General features: G+C 50.8%; 2 protein-coding genes across 6 annotated transcripts; one reads left to right on the forward strand and one right to left on the reverse strand.

Moving 5' to 3' along the window:
* Positions 1-1,058: 1,058 nt before the first annotated feature.
* Positions 1,059-4,790, forward strand: MIS12 (MIS12 kinetochore complex component). 2 transcript variants are annotated; one of them, XM_084822963.1, is made up of 2 exons: positions 1,059-1,188; positions 2,923-4,790. In XM_084822963.1, exon 2 carries the CDS (start codon positions 2,936-2,938, stop codon positions 3,551-3,553), a length of 618 nt encoding a protein of 205 aa, XP_084679089.1. In that variant the 5' UTR covers positions 1,059-1,188; positions 2,923-2,935; the 3' UTR covers positions 3,554-4,790. The 2 variants fall into 2 exon arrangements, with proteins under 2 accessions (XP_084679089.1, XP_084679088.1); XM_084822962.1 differs by lacking the exon at positions 1,059-1,188 and adding an exon at positions 1,268-1,601 and having other exon boundaries at positions 2,923-3,792.
* RPAIN (RPA interacting protein) lies at positions 4,700-13,068 on the reverse strand. 4 transcript variants are annotated; one of them, XM_084822960.1, is made up of 7 exons: positions 12,975-13,068; positions 9,502-9,690; positions 7,735-7,798; positions 7,540-7,654; positions 6,767-6,830; positions 5,959-6,093; positions 4,700-4,942 (listed from the first exon to the last, which is right to left on the reverse strand). In XM_084822960.1, exons 1-7 carry the CDS (start codon positions 13,053-13,055, stop codon positions 4,913-4,915), a joined length of 678 nt encoding a protein of 225 aa, XP_084679086.1. In that variant the 5' UTR covers positions 13,056-13,068; the 3' UTR covers positions 4,700-4,912. The 4 variants fall into 4 exon arrangements, with proteins under 4 accessions (XP_084679086.1, XP_084679087.1, XP_084679084.1 ...); XM_084822961.1 differs by having other exon boundaries at positions 12,484-13,068; XM_084822958.1 differs by lacking the exon at positions 4,700-4,942 and having other exon boundaries at positions 5,602-6,093.
* Positions 13,069-13,707: the final 639 nt, after the last annotated feature.

Genomic DNA, 13,707 nt, shown 5'->3' on the forward strand with positions numbered 1-13,707 from the left:
CTATCTCCATCTCTATTTATCTCTATCTATCTATCTATCTATCTATCTCCATCTCTATCTATCTATCTATCTATCTCCATCTCTATCTATCTCCATCTCTATCTCCCTATCTATCTATCTATCTATCTCCATCTCTATCTATCTCCATCTCTATCTATCTCCATCTCTATCTCCATCTCTATCTCCATATCTATCTATCTATATATCTATATATCTATCTATCTCCATCTCTATCTATCTCCATCTCTATCTATCTATCATCTATCTATCTCCATCTCTATCTATCTCCATATCTATCTATCTATCTATCTATCTATCTCCATCTCTATCTTATCTCCATCTCTATCTATCTCCATATCTATCTATCTATCTATCTATCTATCTAGTCTATCTATCTGTCTGTCTGTCTCTCTCCATCTCTATCTATCTCCATCTCTCTCTCTCTCTCTCTCTCTCCCTCCCTCCATCTCCAATCTCTCTCTCTCTCTCTCCATATCTATCTATCTATCTATCTATCTCCATCTCTATCTATCTATCTATCTCCATCTCTATCTCCATCTCTATCTATCTATCTATGTCTATCTATCTGTCTGTCTGTCTATCTACACACACATACATATACATCCGTGTGTGTGATCCTGCTCTTTCTAACACTTCCTTGGCGTGCAAATAGGCTGTTTTTTAAATTTTCATTGGCGCTAGCAAGGACAGGGCTGTTTTGGTAATGCTGTAAAGCTCCAAAACACCCGCCGCCCCCCCCGCCCGCCCCGCAAGATCATAGTTAGAAAGACCACACACTCCTCCGCTGTTTTGGGATGGACGCAGGAATGCCCGAGGACTTCCACATGAAAATCTTGGATTTCCGCCTTAGTCTCTATGGGCGGCTCTCACTTTCACCCCGCCGGAGAGTTTTAAGAAATTAATAATAATAATAATAATAATAATAAAAAATCGGGCGAGATGGTCTCCTCTCCCCTTTATTGCTCTACGTCCGTGATTACGGGCGTGTGCCGGAAGTCCAGCTCCGCGCGTCACTCTCGCGCGCTGCGGGCCTCGGGCGGAGGGGGCGGGGCAGCCGGCGGGGGAGTTTGAAAGTGGCGGGAAAAGGCGGACCCGAGGCCGGCGGCGCGTCGGGGGGCCCGCGGGTCGCGAGTTCGAATCCTGCCCGGGAAGGAAAGCAGGCGTGAGGTAAGGCGCTGAAAACGTGGCTCTTTCCTACTGGGGGAAGGCGAAAGGGCGGTGTTCCCCCAGCCCTCTTTCCCGCTTCCTCCCCCAAAGTGCCCAATTAATTAATTAATTAATTAAATGCATGAATCGCCCATCTGGCTGGCCCCCCGGCCACTCTGGGCCGTGCTGCGGATGCTAGCAGCGATGCAGGGCGCAGTCATGGGCCCCATCCCCGGTTCCCCCTTCGTCCTGTCATTCTTCGCAGCTCTGCTCTCGAGCAAGGTGCAGACACACTCAGTGCAGCGCAGGCGTCGCGGATCGGCGCGCCCGGGCTTGGAGCGGCTCCCTGGGCGCAATGGGGTTCGCTCCCAGGCGAAGACGGCGTGGGGCTGCGGCCTCAATCCGCCGGCGAAGCCAGGGGCTAGCGGATTTGGGTAGGACGGTTCTTATTTATTTATTTATTTATTTATTTATTGCATTTATACCCCGCCTTTCTCCTCTTGCAAGGAACACAGGGCGGCTTACATTATCCTCCTCCTCCTCTCCATTTCATCCTCACAACAACAACCCTGTGAGGTGGGTTGGGCTGAGAGTCTGTGACTGGCCCAAAGTCACCCAGGGAGCTTCCGCGGCCGAGTGGGGACTAGGACCCGGATCTCCCAGCTCTTAGTCCAACACTCTTGCCATTACACCACGCGTCACCGTGCCGCTCGGTTTTGCGCTGCGAAGCAAAGGGTTGTCTCCGGCGCTGGCCCTACTTGGAGCAGATCCGTTGAAGTGAAGGGTGCCTGCGGTTAGCCACGACGCAACTCGCGCCCCATTCGTTCCAGCGGATATTCTCGAAGGAAGGGCAACGTTGGGCACGGCCCGAAGTGTCGGCGGCAGACGGCTCCGGTTATCTCGAAGAGGAAGCCCGCGGCAGCTGGCATCTCACCGTAGGGCCTACGTTTCTGCAAACCATTTCCCCCGGATTACTATTGCCGTCTCACGATGGATAGCTACTACGGAGAGCTAGTGTGGGGAGTGTTGGACCGGGAGCCGGGAGATCCGGGTTCTGGTCCCCACTCGGCCGGGGAAGTTCACTGGGCGACTTTGGGCCCGTCGCAGACTCCCAGCCCAACCTACCTCGCAGGGTTGTTGTTGTGAAGATAAAACAGAGAGGGCGGGGACTATGTAAGCTGCCTTGGGTTCCTTGCAGGAGGAAAAAGGTGGGATTTAATTGCAATAAATAATGAATAAAATTCGGAAGCGTGTATTATATTTCAAACAGCTAATTTCAGAAACTCTGTATTGGTCTCTGCTGTTTCATGTACCCCTGTTCTGCCATAAATGTGTTCTGAAAACAGCAGGCAGCTCTTCTGTCCCTCTGGAACAAATACCAGCTTCTCTCACACAAAACCAGCATTAAAAATGCGGTTATGTCAAGCTGTCAAGATGCACAGCACTGTGTCTCAGGCCAAGGGGGTGGTGGGGAAGAGAACATAGGTTTCTGAGCATGTTAAGACAGCTTATCCTGCAGATTTTTTTCAGATTACCCTGCTTCTGTCCACAGGACACCATGGTTTTCGAACTCTCCCTCTTTGCCTGCAGAAGTATTGCTTTTGTTTTATATTTCATTCCTGACCCTTTTTTCCCCTATGCTTATGTTGTTGTGTCACTTCCATGACATCACAGCAGCCCAGCTAATGGGGGCCTACAGGCAACAATCCATTAAGACTGTAATATTTTTTCCCCTATTTTCTCCCTCCACAACAGCTCACTCCTCAACATGTCAGTAAATCCAATGGTGTATGAAACCCAGTTCTTTGGATTCACCCCTCAAACGTTCATGTTGCGGATATATATCGCTTTTCAAGACCATCTTTCCCACATAATGCTGGTCGTAGAGGAGGCGATACTGAATAAACTGAAGAACGTCCGTCCTAATATCACACTTTCCCTAATCCGGAGGGGTACCGAGCAGTTCTTTTCTTTCATGAAGGAGCGTTTCGACAACCTGTTTGGCAAAATGGAAGAAACACTTCTGAGCACGGTGTTAAGCATCCCCAGGAATGTTTTGCTTCCGGAAGACAAAGTCCAAGAGGAATTCTGCTACACTGCAGAACAGTTTCAGGAACTGCAGAACAAGATCAGCCAGCTAGAACAACAGCTGAAGGCTGAAATGCACGCAGAGCAAGCTCTCCAAGCAGAACTGGAAGAGCAAAAGGTTGTCCAGGCGCATCTTGAAAGGATCCTTCAGTGGTTTGACAGCCTTGACAATGTGGGGAGGGAAGAGGGGACAGGCAGCCTTAAGGAAAGCTTTGTTGCCTTGACAAAAACAGCTGTCAAACTCCAGGATGTAATGGGGGAAGTCGAGGAAAAAATGAAGAGATGGGAGAAGCGGTGATTATGTAAAAGCACCACAGTAAAAATTCATTTTTTCCCATTAATTCCATTCTTGCCTTCAGAAGTACATTAATTTGTTCTTAGGAGCCTGGAATATGTGTGTTGTCTGTATGTAAATGATTTTTATATTATGTACAATATGGTAATTTTTTAAGGTTTTTAATCTTGGTAAACGGCCCAGAGAGCTTTGGATATTGGGCGGTATAGAAATGTAATAAATGACATGAAATATTAGGCCACACCCGTGCCTTGATTTGGGCTTCTGAATCTTGGCGCTGTTGGGAAAAAGAAAGCAGGTTTTGTTTTCTTCTGCCACCCCTCAGCTCTGCGCCCGCCCCCGTTGCAAACTGTTTTGCAATGAGATTTTCAAGCCTAGGAGGACTCCTTGATCTGTGCATAAATGCTAGGGTCTTGAGCTAAATGACTCACTCATTACGTATTGGAACAAGGGTACCAGTTTAAATATAAATATATTTAAATATAATAGCGTTGCCCTTATTTTCGCCGTAGTCTACGTAAACCTTTACGTAGACTGCAGCGACCAAATAAGGAACGCGAATGGCGGCTCCCTATGGGGGCCGCCATTTGCGCACGCGCTTTTTTCTTTTTTTTTAGTCACCCGTGATAGGCTACATGACGATTTACGTAGCCTATCACGGCTGACTTTGCAGATCTAGCCGTGATAGGCTACGTTAATCGTCACGTAGCCTATCACGGGGGCGTGTTTTTTTGTTTTTTTTTAACTGTTTAGTTCGCGGCCGGGCGAGGCGCCTCCCCCCCGGCCTGAATTTCGGCCGGGCGAGGCAGGAAGCCTCCCCCCTCCGGCCTGAATTTCGGCCGGGCGAGGCGGGAAGCCTCCCCACCCCCGGCCTGAACTTCGCAGGGGGAGCAGCGAAGCGCCTCCCCCCCACCGCAAAAAGCTTCGAGGACAGGTAAGGGACTTTCGTGCACCCCTATTTCCAATCCTGTTATCCAGGCTCCTTTCAACCAAACTGCTGCAGATCGGAAGCCAGGATGTTTTCCACACTCTGGGCTACAGCAAATAATTGCAGTTTGGATAAGAACTGTACTCCCAAGTGTACAAGTCCTCCTGAGACTGAATAGAAAGTGTGTGATTTGCTCCCAGTCCACTGAAACCCAACCTCTTAACTTAAAAGGGGTTTTATTCAGCAGCACAGTGTACAAAAGAGCATGGATCCATTTAAGTTAGAAATATAAATGATAAAGGACACTTTTTGCAATTATATACATTTTGTGTATTACACACACAGACACACGCTTGCACAAACAAAAGGTTTCTTGGAAGAGAGGCTCATAGCAGCATTGATTTTCCCCGGCGGGGACTGTAGTGCAGCTGAGATTACAAGATGACTGCCCAGGAATCACACGCCTAAAAACAAAAAAAGAAATGAAAGTAGCACTCTTAAATATGTTACCCTGCCTTTTTTTCCAAGGTGCATGGGCAGGTGTTGTTTTTTTTTATAGTTCCGCCCATTCCGTAGTGAGCAGCGCTATGGATTTGCACACATGATTTTTAAAGACAGGCGACCCCCTTCCAGTTTTACAGTGATGGCAATGCTGTGGGGTCCCCCCACCCCTGACCCATTGCCCTGGAGCCAAGGGGAAACCCCACCCAGTGGTCAGCAGGAGAACAAGGGGGGAGGAGATGCAGCAGAATGAGGAGGTGGTGATCAGAACATGCCACCTTCCTTCCTCTGCAATCAACACACTCCAGGAAGCAAGGCTTCTGGCTACACTTCATTAGTTAATGACTCGCTTCTTTACAAATGCAGATGCTAGGAAACTTTCAGATTGCATAGAACCAGCTAATCCAAACATTTATGAATAACGAGAAGTGGAAGTTAGAGAAGCTGCCAGCAGTCTGGGCATGAACTTCATGGCCAGAGTTGCTTTGCAGGGATGCCCCTCCCTTACCGTGGCTCCCTCCTACGTTGGCTTCCACAGGTGGCCATCCTGGTGGAGCGTCTGAGCCTTGCCCCTAACTTTTCCCAGTTGAGTCCAACCCCCTGCTCAGTGCAGGAGTCCAAGTCAGAGCATCCCTGACAGATGGCTGTCCAGCCTCGTCTTGAATGCCTCCAGCGTGGGAGAGCCCACCACCTTCCAGGTAATTGGTTCCATTGTCGTATTGCTCTAACAGTCGGGACCTTTTTCCTGATGTCCAGCCGGAATCTGGCTTCCTGTCACTTGAGCCCATTCTTCCATGTCCTGCACTCTGGGGTGATCGAGAAGAGATCTTGGCCTTCCTCTCTGTGATAACCTTTCAAGTACTTGAAGAATACTTGGAAGAATAAATAATTCCTCCAAGAGTAAGTAAAGGACAGCATCGCCATCTGTGAAAGATTCTCCTTGAACCCCCTGACGTTTTGCAAGAACACCGAAACCCACCTGACAGCTCATAAGGAGGTTGGCTTCTCCTTCCATCCCATTGGTTATGGCGAACTCAGGGCTGCCTTGACAGCAGCGGCCGTGGTCCGTCACGCTGTCTTCCAGCAGCAATCGGAGCTTTTCTTCTGTCATCCCCTTACAAGAGAAGGAATCATCTCCACGTGGTCGAGCCAAGCGGCTTCCTATCCAGGTATCTATTCCCCACCTCTCCATACTGCACACTTGCGCATTGGGTCCTGGCAGCTGTTATTGTTTGGCCGGCAACAGGAAGGACAGGAACGGCACTGCCTTATACCCGGTCAGATTATCTGTCTATCTAGCCCAGGTGAGCTGAACCTCTTTCGGGCCGAAAGCCGAATTTGATTTCAGAGCAGCTCTCGGGTGCTGCATTCCAGTTGTGGGCGGGGCCAGAGGGAAAAGGGGTGGGGCTCAAAAGACCAGCCTGTTGTAGCTTCAAGTTCTTACTGCCACTCACTGAGCCTCAGGAGAGGCATTTCAACTTTTTAGAATGAGGAAACTGCACAAGAGATGGGAAACCCCCAAAAAGGGTGGAGCCAGGGGAAGAGGGCGTGGCCATGTGGGGAGCTCCGGAGGACCCGACTGGAGCTCCGTATTTGGGCCTGGGGCTCTGCTCCCCTCATCAAGCCCGCTGTCACCTGTTGTGACTGTGCTGGGTCTTCGCCAGCTCTTGCCCCCTGATCCTTTTCATTGGAGCTGCAGAAGAAGGAGCCTGGCAGCTCCTGCACCCGGACCACTGAAATCTGGTCCCTCCTCAAACGACATCAGTGGTGTTTGTGCATCTGCTTACCTGCGTGCTGATGCGCAGCCCACACGGACATACAACCGAGTGACTCATCACGCTGAGGTTGTTCCTAGGAAACAGAACGCAACCTTGAAAGCGGAACAGGACCAGACCTGTCTGGATCAGACCTCAAAAGGCATTGCACCAGGACAGGGAGGGAGGGTGAAGAGGCAGCCGCAGGCAAAACACCATCCAGACACACCCTGCTATCATCTGGGAAACCCAACAACCAGAAAACAGAAGACTCATGACCTATGAGGGCACAGCATGGTCAGTGGTCATGGAAAGTTGACTGTTAGAGGGGGAAAATGGACAACCAAGAGTGGTGGTGTGTAATGGAACATCCTGGAAAAGGTCGTGGCTGGCTGGCAACCTGAAAGCGGCACTCCAGACTGCAAAACTTTGTGGCAGATCCTACTTGTAAATACACTAAATGACTCGAATGGGCCACCACTTCAAACTGCAGGTGAGGAAGAGCAGGAGATACATTTTTTTATCCTCCCCATCTTTAGTGATGGGTGGAATACAACGCCCTGCAAGCAGAAAGCTAGCTCAAGAGATGGAAGGGACCTTTCTCCCTGTGATGCTAGTGAGTTTTCAGCAGGGAGATTCCACTTTACTTGGCATCCTGCAGGCAGCTTCGTCGCTGCTGCGCAGATGACAGGTGTAAATTTGGTCCTGTTTAGCTTCAGAACGTATACCAATTGGGTTCTAGACATGTTGGTGGGTAACCAAGCCCAGTCCAACAGGAAAAATTAACAGGCTAAAGTCTTCCTCACTGTCTACAAACGGGGCAGATGATCCAGCGTTCCGCCTCTAAGCCGTCCAGCATGGCCTTCAGGCACTCCTCGTCAAACCGCAGACTTCGCTCGTACTCCTCGATGGCCAGCTGTTCTGCAAGGAAGAGTGCCAGGGTCATTTGCTGCTGACAATATGTCAAGCCACAACTGTCAAAGTCAAATGGAGCCACGTACCTTGCAAGATCAGCTCCTGCTGGATTTCCTCCAGGACCGCCAGATCAACAGGGTCCTCTGCTATCTAAGAAGCACAGCATGTCAGTTTCCCACATTTTAAAGGACAGGAAAAGCCACAAAGGGGGCCGGTGGTTCAGCGACTCGTGTGTTCGTGGTTCAGTCACTGGCGTGTCACAGAAAACGACCTCCTGCTGCAAGGCCGGAAGAGACCCTCACCTGGGAAGGCCTCCATCAGTGAGAGCAGACAATATTGAGCTAAATGGACCAGCTCCTTAAATAGGGCAGCATCAACTTGCTGAACCCACCATCAGAAATCCCCATACAACACACAGGATGAGTTCTAGTGAGAATTTCCCCCATTGCCTTCTCTCCTAGCTCTGGAGTTTGGCACATCAACCCAAAGGCTAGATGGCTTTTGTGAACGGGGCGGGGGGGGGGGGGGTGAGAAGGAAAATCTCACATCAGGGATGCGGGCGGCGGGGGACTCTTCCTGGTGCCAGCAAGGGGGTTGGCTGGTCCTGGGAGGAACAGCTGCTCCTACCGGCGTGACCCGAGTCCTTTTCTCCGTGCCTCTCTCGGCACAGAGAAAAGCTAACATGGGCAGGGCCGGATTGCATTGGTGAGCGATGCTGGCGGAGACGAGAGCAGCTGTTCGGCACATCTGGAAGGCACCAGAGAGAAACTGATCTCCTAGTTTCTCCAGGGAATGGAAAGCTGGTGTACTAGAAAGCAAGGTCTAGCAGGGGAGGCTGCTGGTTGATGTCAGTGGGGCAGTGAATCCACTCCGGGTTTCCGTCAGAATTCTAAAGCTCTCCAAGGTGCTTGGATAGCTCCTGTAGAGTTCTGATGGAAACCCGGAGTGGATTCACCGCCCCACTGACATCAACCAGCAGCCTCCCCTGCTATCTACTGGTTAATATGTTGTTGCTGTTCTTCTATATGCAGCAGGGGTGTAGAACCTCAGGCCCTTGAGCCGAACCTGGCCCTTCTGAGGTCCCAACCTGGCCCTCCGAGGCTCGTCCAGATGGCCCCACCCCCTTTCTTCCAACCACCAATCATTTGGTTTCCTGGCTGTTGTGCCGTCCCCACCCCATCCTAAAAGATTGAAATTCTTCTCCTATAAGGCTCACTTACTGGCAGGATGAGCTTTGCGCTGCGCTACGCTGGTATCTTTGATGTGTTTGTTCCTCCCCCTTTTGCCTTGGCTTCGCCCACCATATTTTGGACTTCAGCTCCCATCAGCCCCGGGCAACATGGCATCTCTGGCCTTTCTATAAAAGTCGGATTACACCATTTTTGGAAATCATTTTGGGGGAGCCAAGGCTGGGTAACAGGATATAAACACCTTGTCTTAAATTCAAAAAGAAAATGTTTCACAATCCAAAGCTGTTCAGTTTTTCGAGAAAAAACAAAAACTGTCTGTGGAAAAAAAAAGGGGGGGGGAAATGTCCCCCCCCCCAATTTTTCTGTTTTTTCCCCAGGCCTTCACATCTTAGAATCATAGGATAGTAGGGTTGGAAGGGGCCCACAAGACCCTCGAGTCCAGCCCCCTGCTCAGTGCAGGAATCCAGGTCAGAGCATCCCTGACAGATGGCTGTCCAGCCTCGTCTTGAATGCTTCATCTTTAGGCAGGGCCCTCTGTGGAACCCTGAAGAGCCGGACTGGGACCCCAGGAGGGCCAGATCCGGCCCACGGAGCTGAAGTTCTGTGTCCCTGGTATAGCCCATTGCCTGCAAGAGATGTACCTGCTCTTTGTATTACACGAACCTGGAGCAAAGCGTCTTGCTTCTGGAGGGAGGGCAGCTGAGCATCCACCTCCTTCAGAGCTTGCCATTCCACCTCCATCACCTCCTGCACGAGGAGGACTTTGCTTGCTTCCCGAGCGGCATTCTCTCCTGCCTGCCGGTATCTTTCTAGCATCCGGGCCCGGCTACACTTCAGCCTCTCCACGCAGCGCTGGAGCAGGGAGAAAGAAGGCCGACCATTTTACTTCTGCATGGCTAAACACACACCGCCTTCTCCCTTACCAACCTGCCCGGTCACTGAGGTCATCGGAGGGCTTGCTCCTGGTGGTTCCACATGGACCTGTGGCCTGCTTGGAGTCCACCAGGAGAAGAGCCTACAATGTGGTGGCCCCCTTTCTTTGGAATTCCCTTCCCCTGGAGGTCAGGCAGGCACCAACACTGCATTGTTTTCAGCGCCTCTTGAAAACAGCACTGTTCCAAGAGGCATTCCTTAATTGACCAGTTACGGTTTTTATTGGCACTAGTTTTTTTTTAACAGGTAGTGTAGTGTAGTGGTGAGAGTGACAGATTGGGAGCCGGGAGATCTGGGTTCTAGTCCCCACTTGGCCATGGAAGCTCACTGGGTGACTTTGGGCCAGTCACAGACTCTCAGCCCAACCTACCTCACAGGGTTGTTGTTGTGAGGATACAATGGAGAGGAGGATGATAATGTAAGCTGCCTTGGGTTCTTGCAAGAGGAAAAAAGGCGGGATATAAATGCAATAATCAATTAATTAATAATTTTAGTGCGGTGCTTTAATCTTTTTATGCTTTTACTGTTTTATCTCTTGCGTTCACCGCTCCGAAATCTGTCCTAGATATGGAATGGTATACAAATATTGTAAATAAATAAATAAACCCTTCCTCTGAGTTTTCCCCACGATCCCCTCTTGGCGAGGCAGGTTCCGACATTTTAAGTTGCCAGACACACCTCCAGGGAGGAAGAGCTCCCAAAAACTTTTCTGGGAAATTTTTGGATGCCCTAAAAATGGACTGAGATTGCACTTAAGCCTATTTTACAGGCATGGGCTTTACACTTTTTAAGATGAACACAGACTATGTTTTGAGTTTTTAAATGATGACTTTGTCTCTATATAAAGAGATCACAAAGGATGCTTAAAAATAAACAGCAAAGAACGATTTAAGAAGCCTCAGCCCAGGGCCTGCTTGCCACTGGCCCCCTCAACTGCTACCCTCTCAGAGGGGCCAAAGCTCAGTGGTAGAGACCCTGCTCTGTATGCCGAAGGTTCAAAGAATCCTGCCCCAAACCCTGGAGAGCTGCTGCGGCCGGTCAGCATTGACAACACTGGGCTCGATGGACCAAGGGTCTGGCTCAGGATAAGGCAGCTTATTAATTATTTGCTTCCTCAAGGCTCCTTGAGGAAGGGTATACATGAGCCTCCCCTTCTTCGTTTCATTCTCACAACAACCCTGTGAGGTAGGTTAGCTTCTTATGTGGTCACCTGAGGTTCCCCTGGCGTTTAGTCCCGAGTTCCAGACCTAGCAGCACCGCTGCCAGGACTGCAGCCTCCCAGTCCTACACACAACTCCTTGGAAGCACCCCACCACTTTCAATCGGGCAACCCGCCCCGAAGTGGTGTGCACTCTCCAGATGTGTTGGCTTGCAACTCCCATCATCCCCAGCACAGCCATTGGGAGAGGCAATCCAACACGCATGAAGGGCACGCCCGCTGGGAAAAGGGTGCAACAGGGCTTGTAGTAGCAAATTCTGAAGTGCGGATGCTCATTGTGAGAGCCCTGATAGCCACACTCTCAAGGAGAGTCCAGGAGTTGAAGGCAGCTATCGACAAGCCAGGTCTAGCAGATCTCACCTCTACCACAAGCAGGTCTTTGGGAAAGCTGATGGGTCTTCCTTGCCCATTCAAGACTGGGCCACCCCAAAATACTTTAGAACATAAGATCCAGGGTCCACCTAGTGCAGCATTCTGTTCACACAGTGGCCGACCAGCTGCCCACGGGAAAACCCACAAGCAGGACAGGAGTGCAACAGCACCATCCCGCCCATGTTCCCCAGCAACTGGTGTACATAGGCATACTGCCTCTGATAAACCCCCCATGTTCAGAGGCAGTGTGCCTTTTAATATGATTTCCAGAGGGTAGCCATGTGACTCTATTGCAGCGAAATCAACAAAGAATCTTGTGGCATCTTATTTATTTATTTGTTTATTTTATTTATTTATTTCATTTCCATACCGCCCAATAGCCAAAGCTCTCTGGGCGGTTCACAAAAATTAAAACCAAATGGCACACAATAAAACAATATAAAATATATAGAACATTAAAACCACAACGTAACAAAACAACCACAATAAAGTCAGCCTTAAAGACTAACACATTTGCAGACTGCATCTCACTTCATCAAATGCATAAGAACGTCAGAAGAGCCCTGCTGGATCAGACCAGGGTCCATCTAGTCCACCATTCTGTTCACACAATGGCCAACCAGCTGTTGACCAGGAACCCGCAAGCAGGACACAAGTGCAACAGCACCCTCCCACCCATGTTCCCCAGCAACTGGTGTAGAGGCATACTGCCCTGATACTAGAGCCATCAGGACTGGTAGCTGCTGATAGTCTTCTCCTCCAGGAATTTGCCTAAAGCCACCCAAATTAGTGGCCATCACTATGTCTTGTGGTGTATACACCTGAGGAGTACTAACAGAGGCGATAAGTGCAGCAGCGCCCTCCTGCCCATGTTCCCCAGTTAATCTGGGGTAGACTACCATTCTACATGGATGTTCCATTAACCCATCACAACCATTTATTTATTCAGTGCATTTAAGAACATCAGAAGAGCCCTACTGGATCAGACCAGGGTCCATCTAGTCCAGCATTCTGTTCACACAGTGGCCATCCAGCTGCCTACGGGAAACCCAGAAGCAGGACACGAGTGCAACAGCACCCTACTGCCCATGTTCCCCAGCAACTGATGTAGGTAAACTCACCGCCTCTGATACTGAAGAGAGCATACAGCCGTCAGGACTAGTAGCCATCGATAGCATCACTCTCCAGGAACTTGCCTAACCCCCTTCTCAAGCCATCCAAGTTGGTGGCCCGCATTACGTCTTGCGGAAGTGAGTTCCACAGTTTAGCGATGCGCTGTGCGGCAAAGCCCTTCCCTTGACCTGTCCGGAATCTCCCACCAACCAGGACCCCACTACCGCGAAGGGGTTGTGGGGAGAAAGGTGTCCTTTGCATCACAACAGGGAGCGACACGTCCAGTTGCTGGGAAAACCCGTTTCCCAGGAGCTCCTGTGCGGTTCGCAGCCGAGCTCAGAGGGGCCAGGGGAGTGTGGGGGGAGCGGGGCGGTGACGTCAGCGCCCCGGCACAGAAAAAGCGCGCGGGCGGCAGCTCGTTACAGTGTATCCAGCCTCGGAACGTTGGCGCGCCCAGCGTTCCACGGCGGGGCGGCTCCGCCCCGACCGGCCTGCCTACCTGGCGGAAGGTCTCCTTCCACGGCGGGGCCCCGACGCCCTTGTACAGAGCCCGGCGCCGCTGAACCACCCCCGCCTCCATCCTCTCCGCTTATGCGCCCACCCGCGCTCCCTCTTCTATCCCCTCCCTCCCGCTCGCCCCAGGCACGCCGGGAAATGGAGTCCGGCGAAGCCCTCTGGCGCCCGGTGCATGATGGGAAGCGGCCCGCCCGCGGATAGGCGCTCGCCTGGCGCGCCCTTCCGGGGCCTGATGGGAATGATAGTCCCCCTGGAAAAGTATTTGCAGTCAGCCTTCCCGCGGTGTTGGACTACATCTCCCAGAATCCGCCAGACAGCATGTTCTGGGAGTTGTAGTCCAACCCCTCTGGAAGGCACCCGTGTGACTTCCGCGGGTTTTATGCTGGGGGGGAGGAAGAGAGGAAAGGAAACCGAAGAAAGTGAAGAAGGCGCGTTTTGGTTGGAGCCACGGAGCTGAGAAAGCGTGCGTAGGAACAGGAGAATAAGGGGGGAAAGGAAGAAGGCTCGAGTGATTAAACGTGGAAGGAAAGGAAACACCCCGGAGTGATGAAAAACAATGAAGAATAAAACCGGAGGGTCATAAAACTGAACATTAAAAAGGCAGGAGTGAGACATCAATTAAGAAAAGTTAAAGAGCAAAAACAATAAAGGAAAAATATGCTACAATGATAGAATGTTAAGGATGTGATCTGATGCAGGTTGACAGAAAAAAGAAA

The sequence above is a fragment of the Heloderma suspectum genome, chromosome 16 (assembly GCF_057233095.1).
Source record: "Heloderma suspectum isolate Gila_16-S chromosome 16, 16-S_ref, whole genome shotgun sequence".
Classification (NCBI taxonomy): domain Eukaryota; kingdom Metazoa; phylum Chordata; class Lepidosauria; order Squamata; family Helodermatidae; genus Heloderma; species Heloderma suspectum.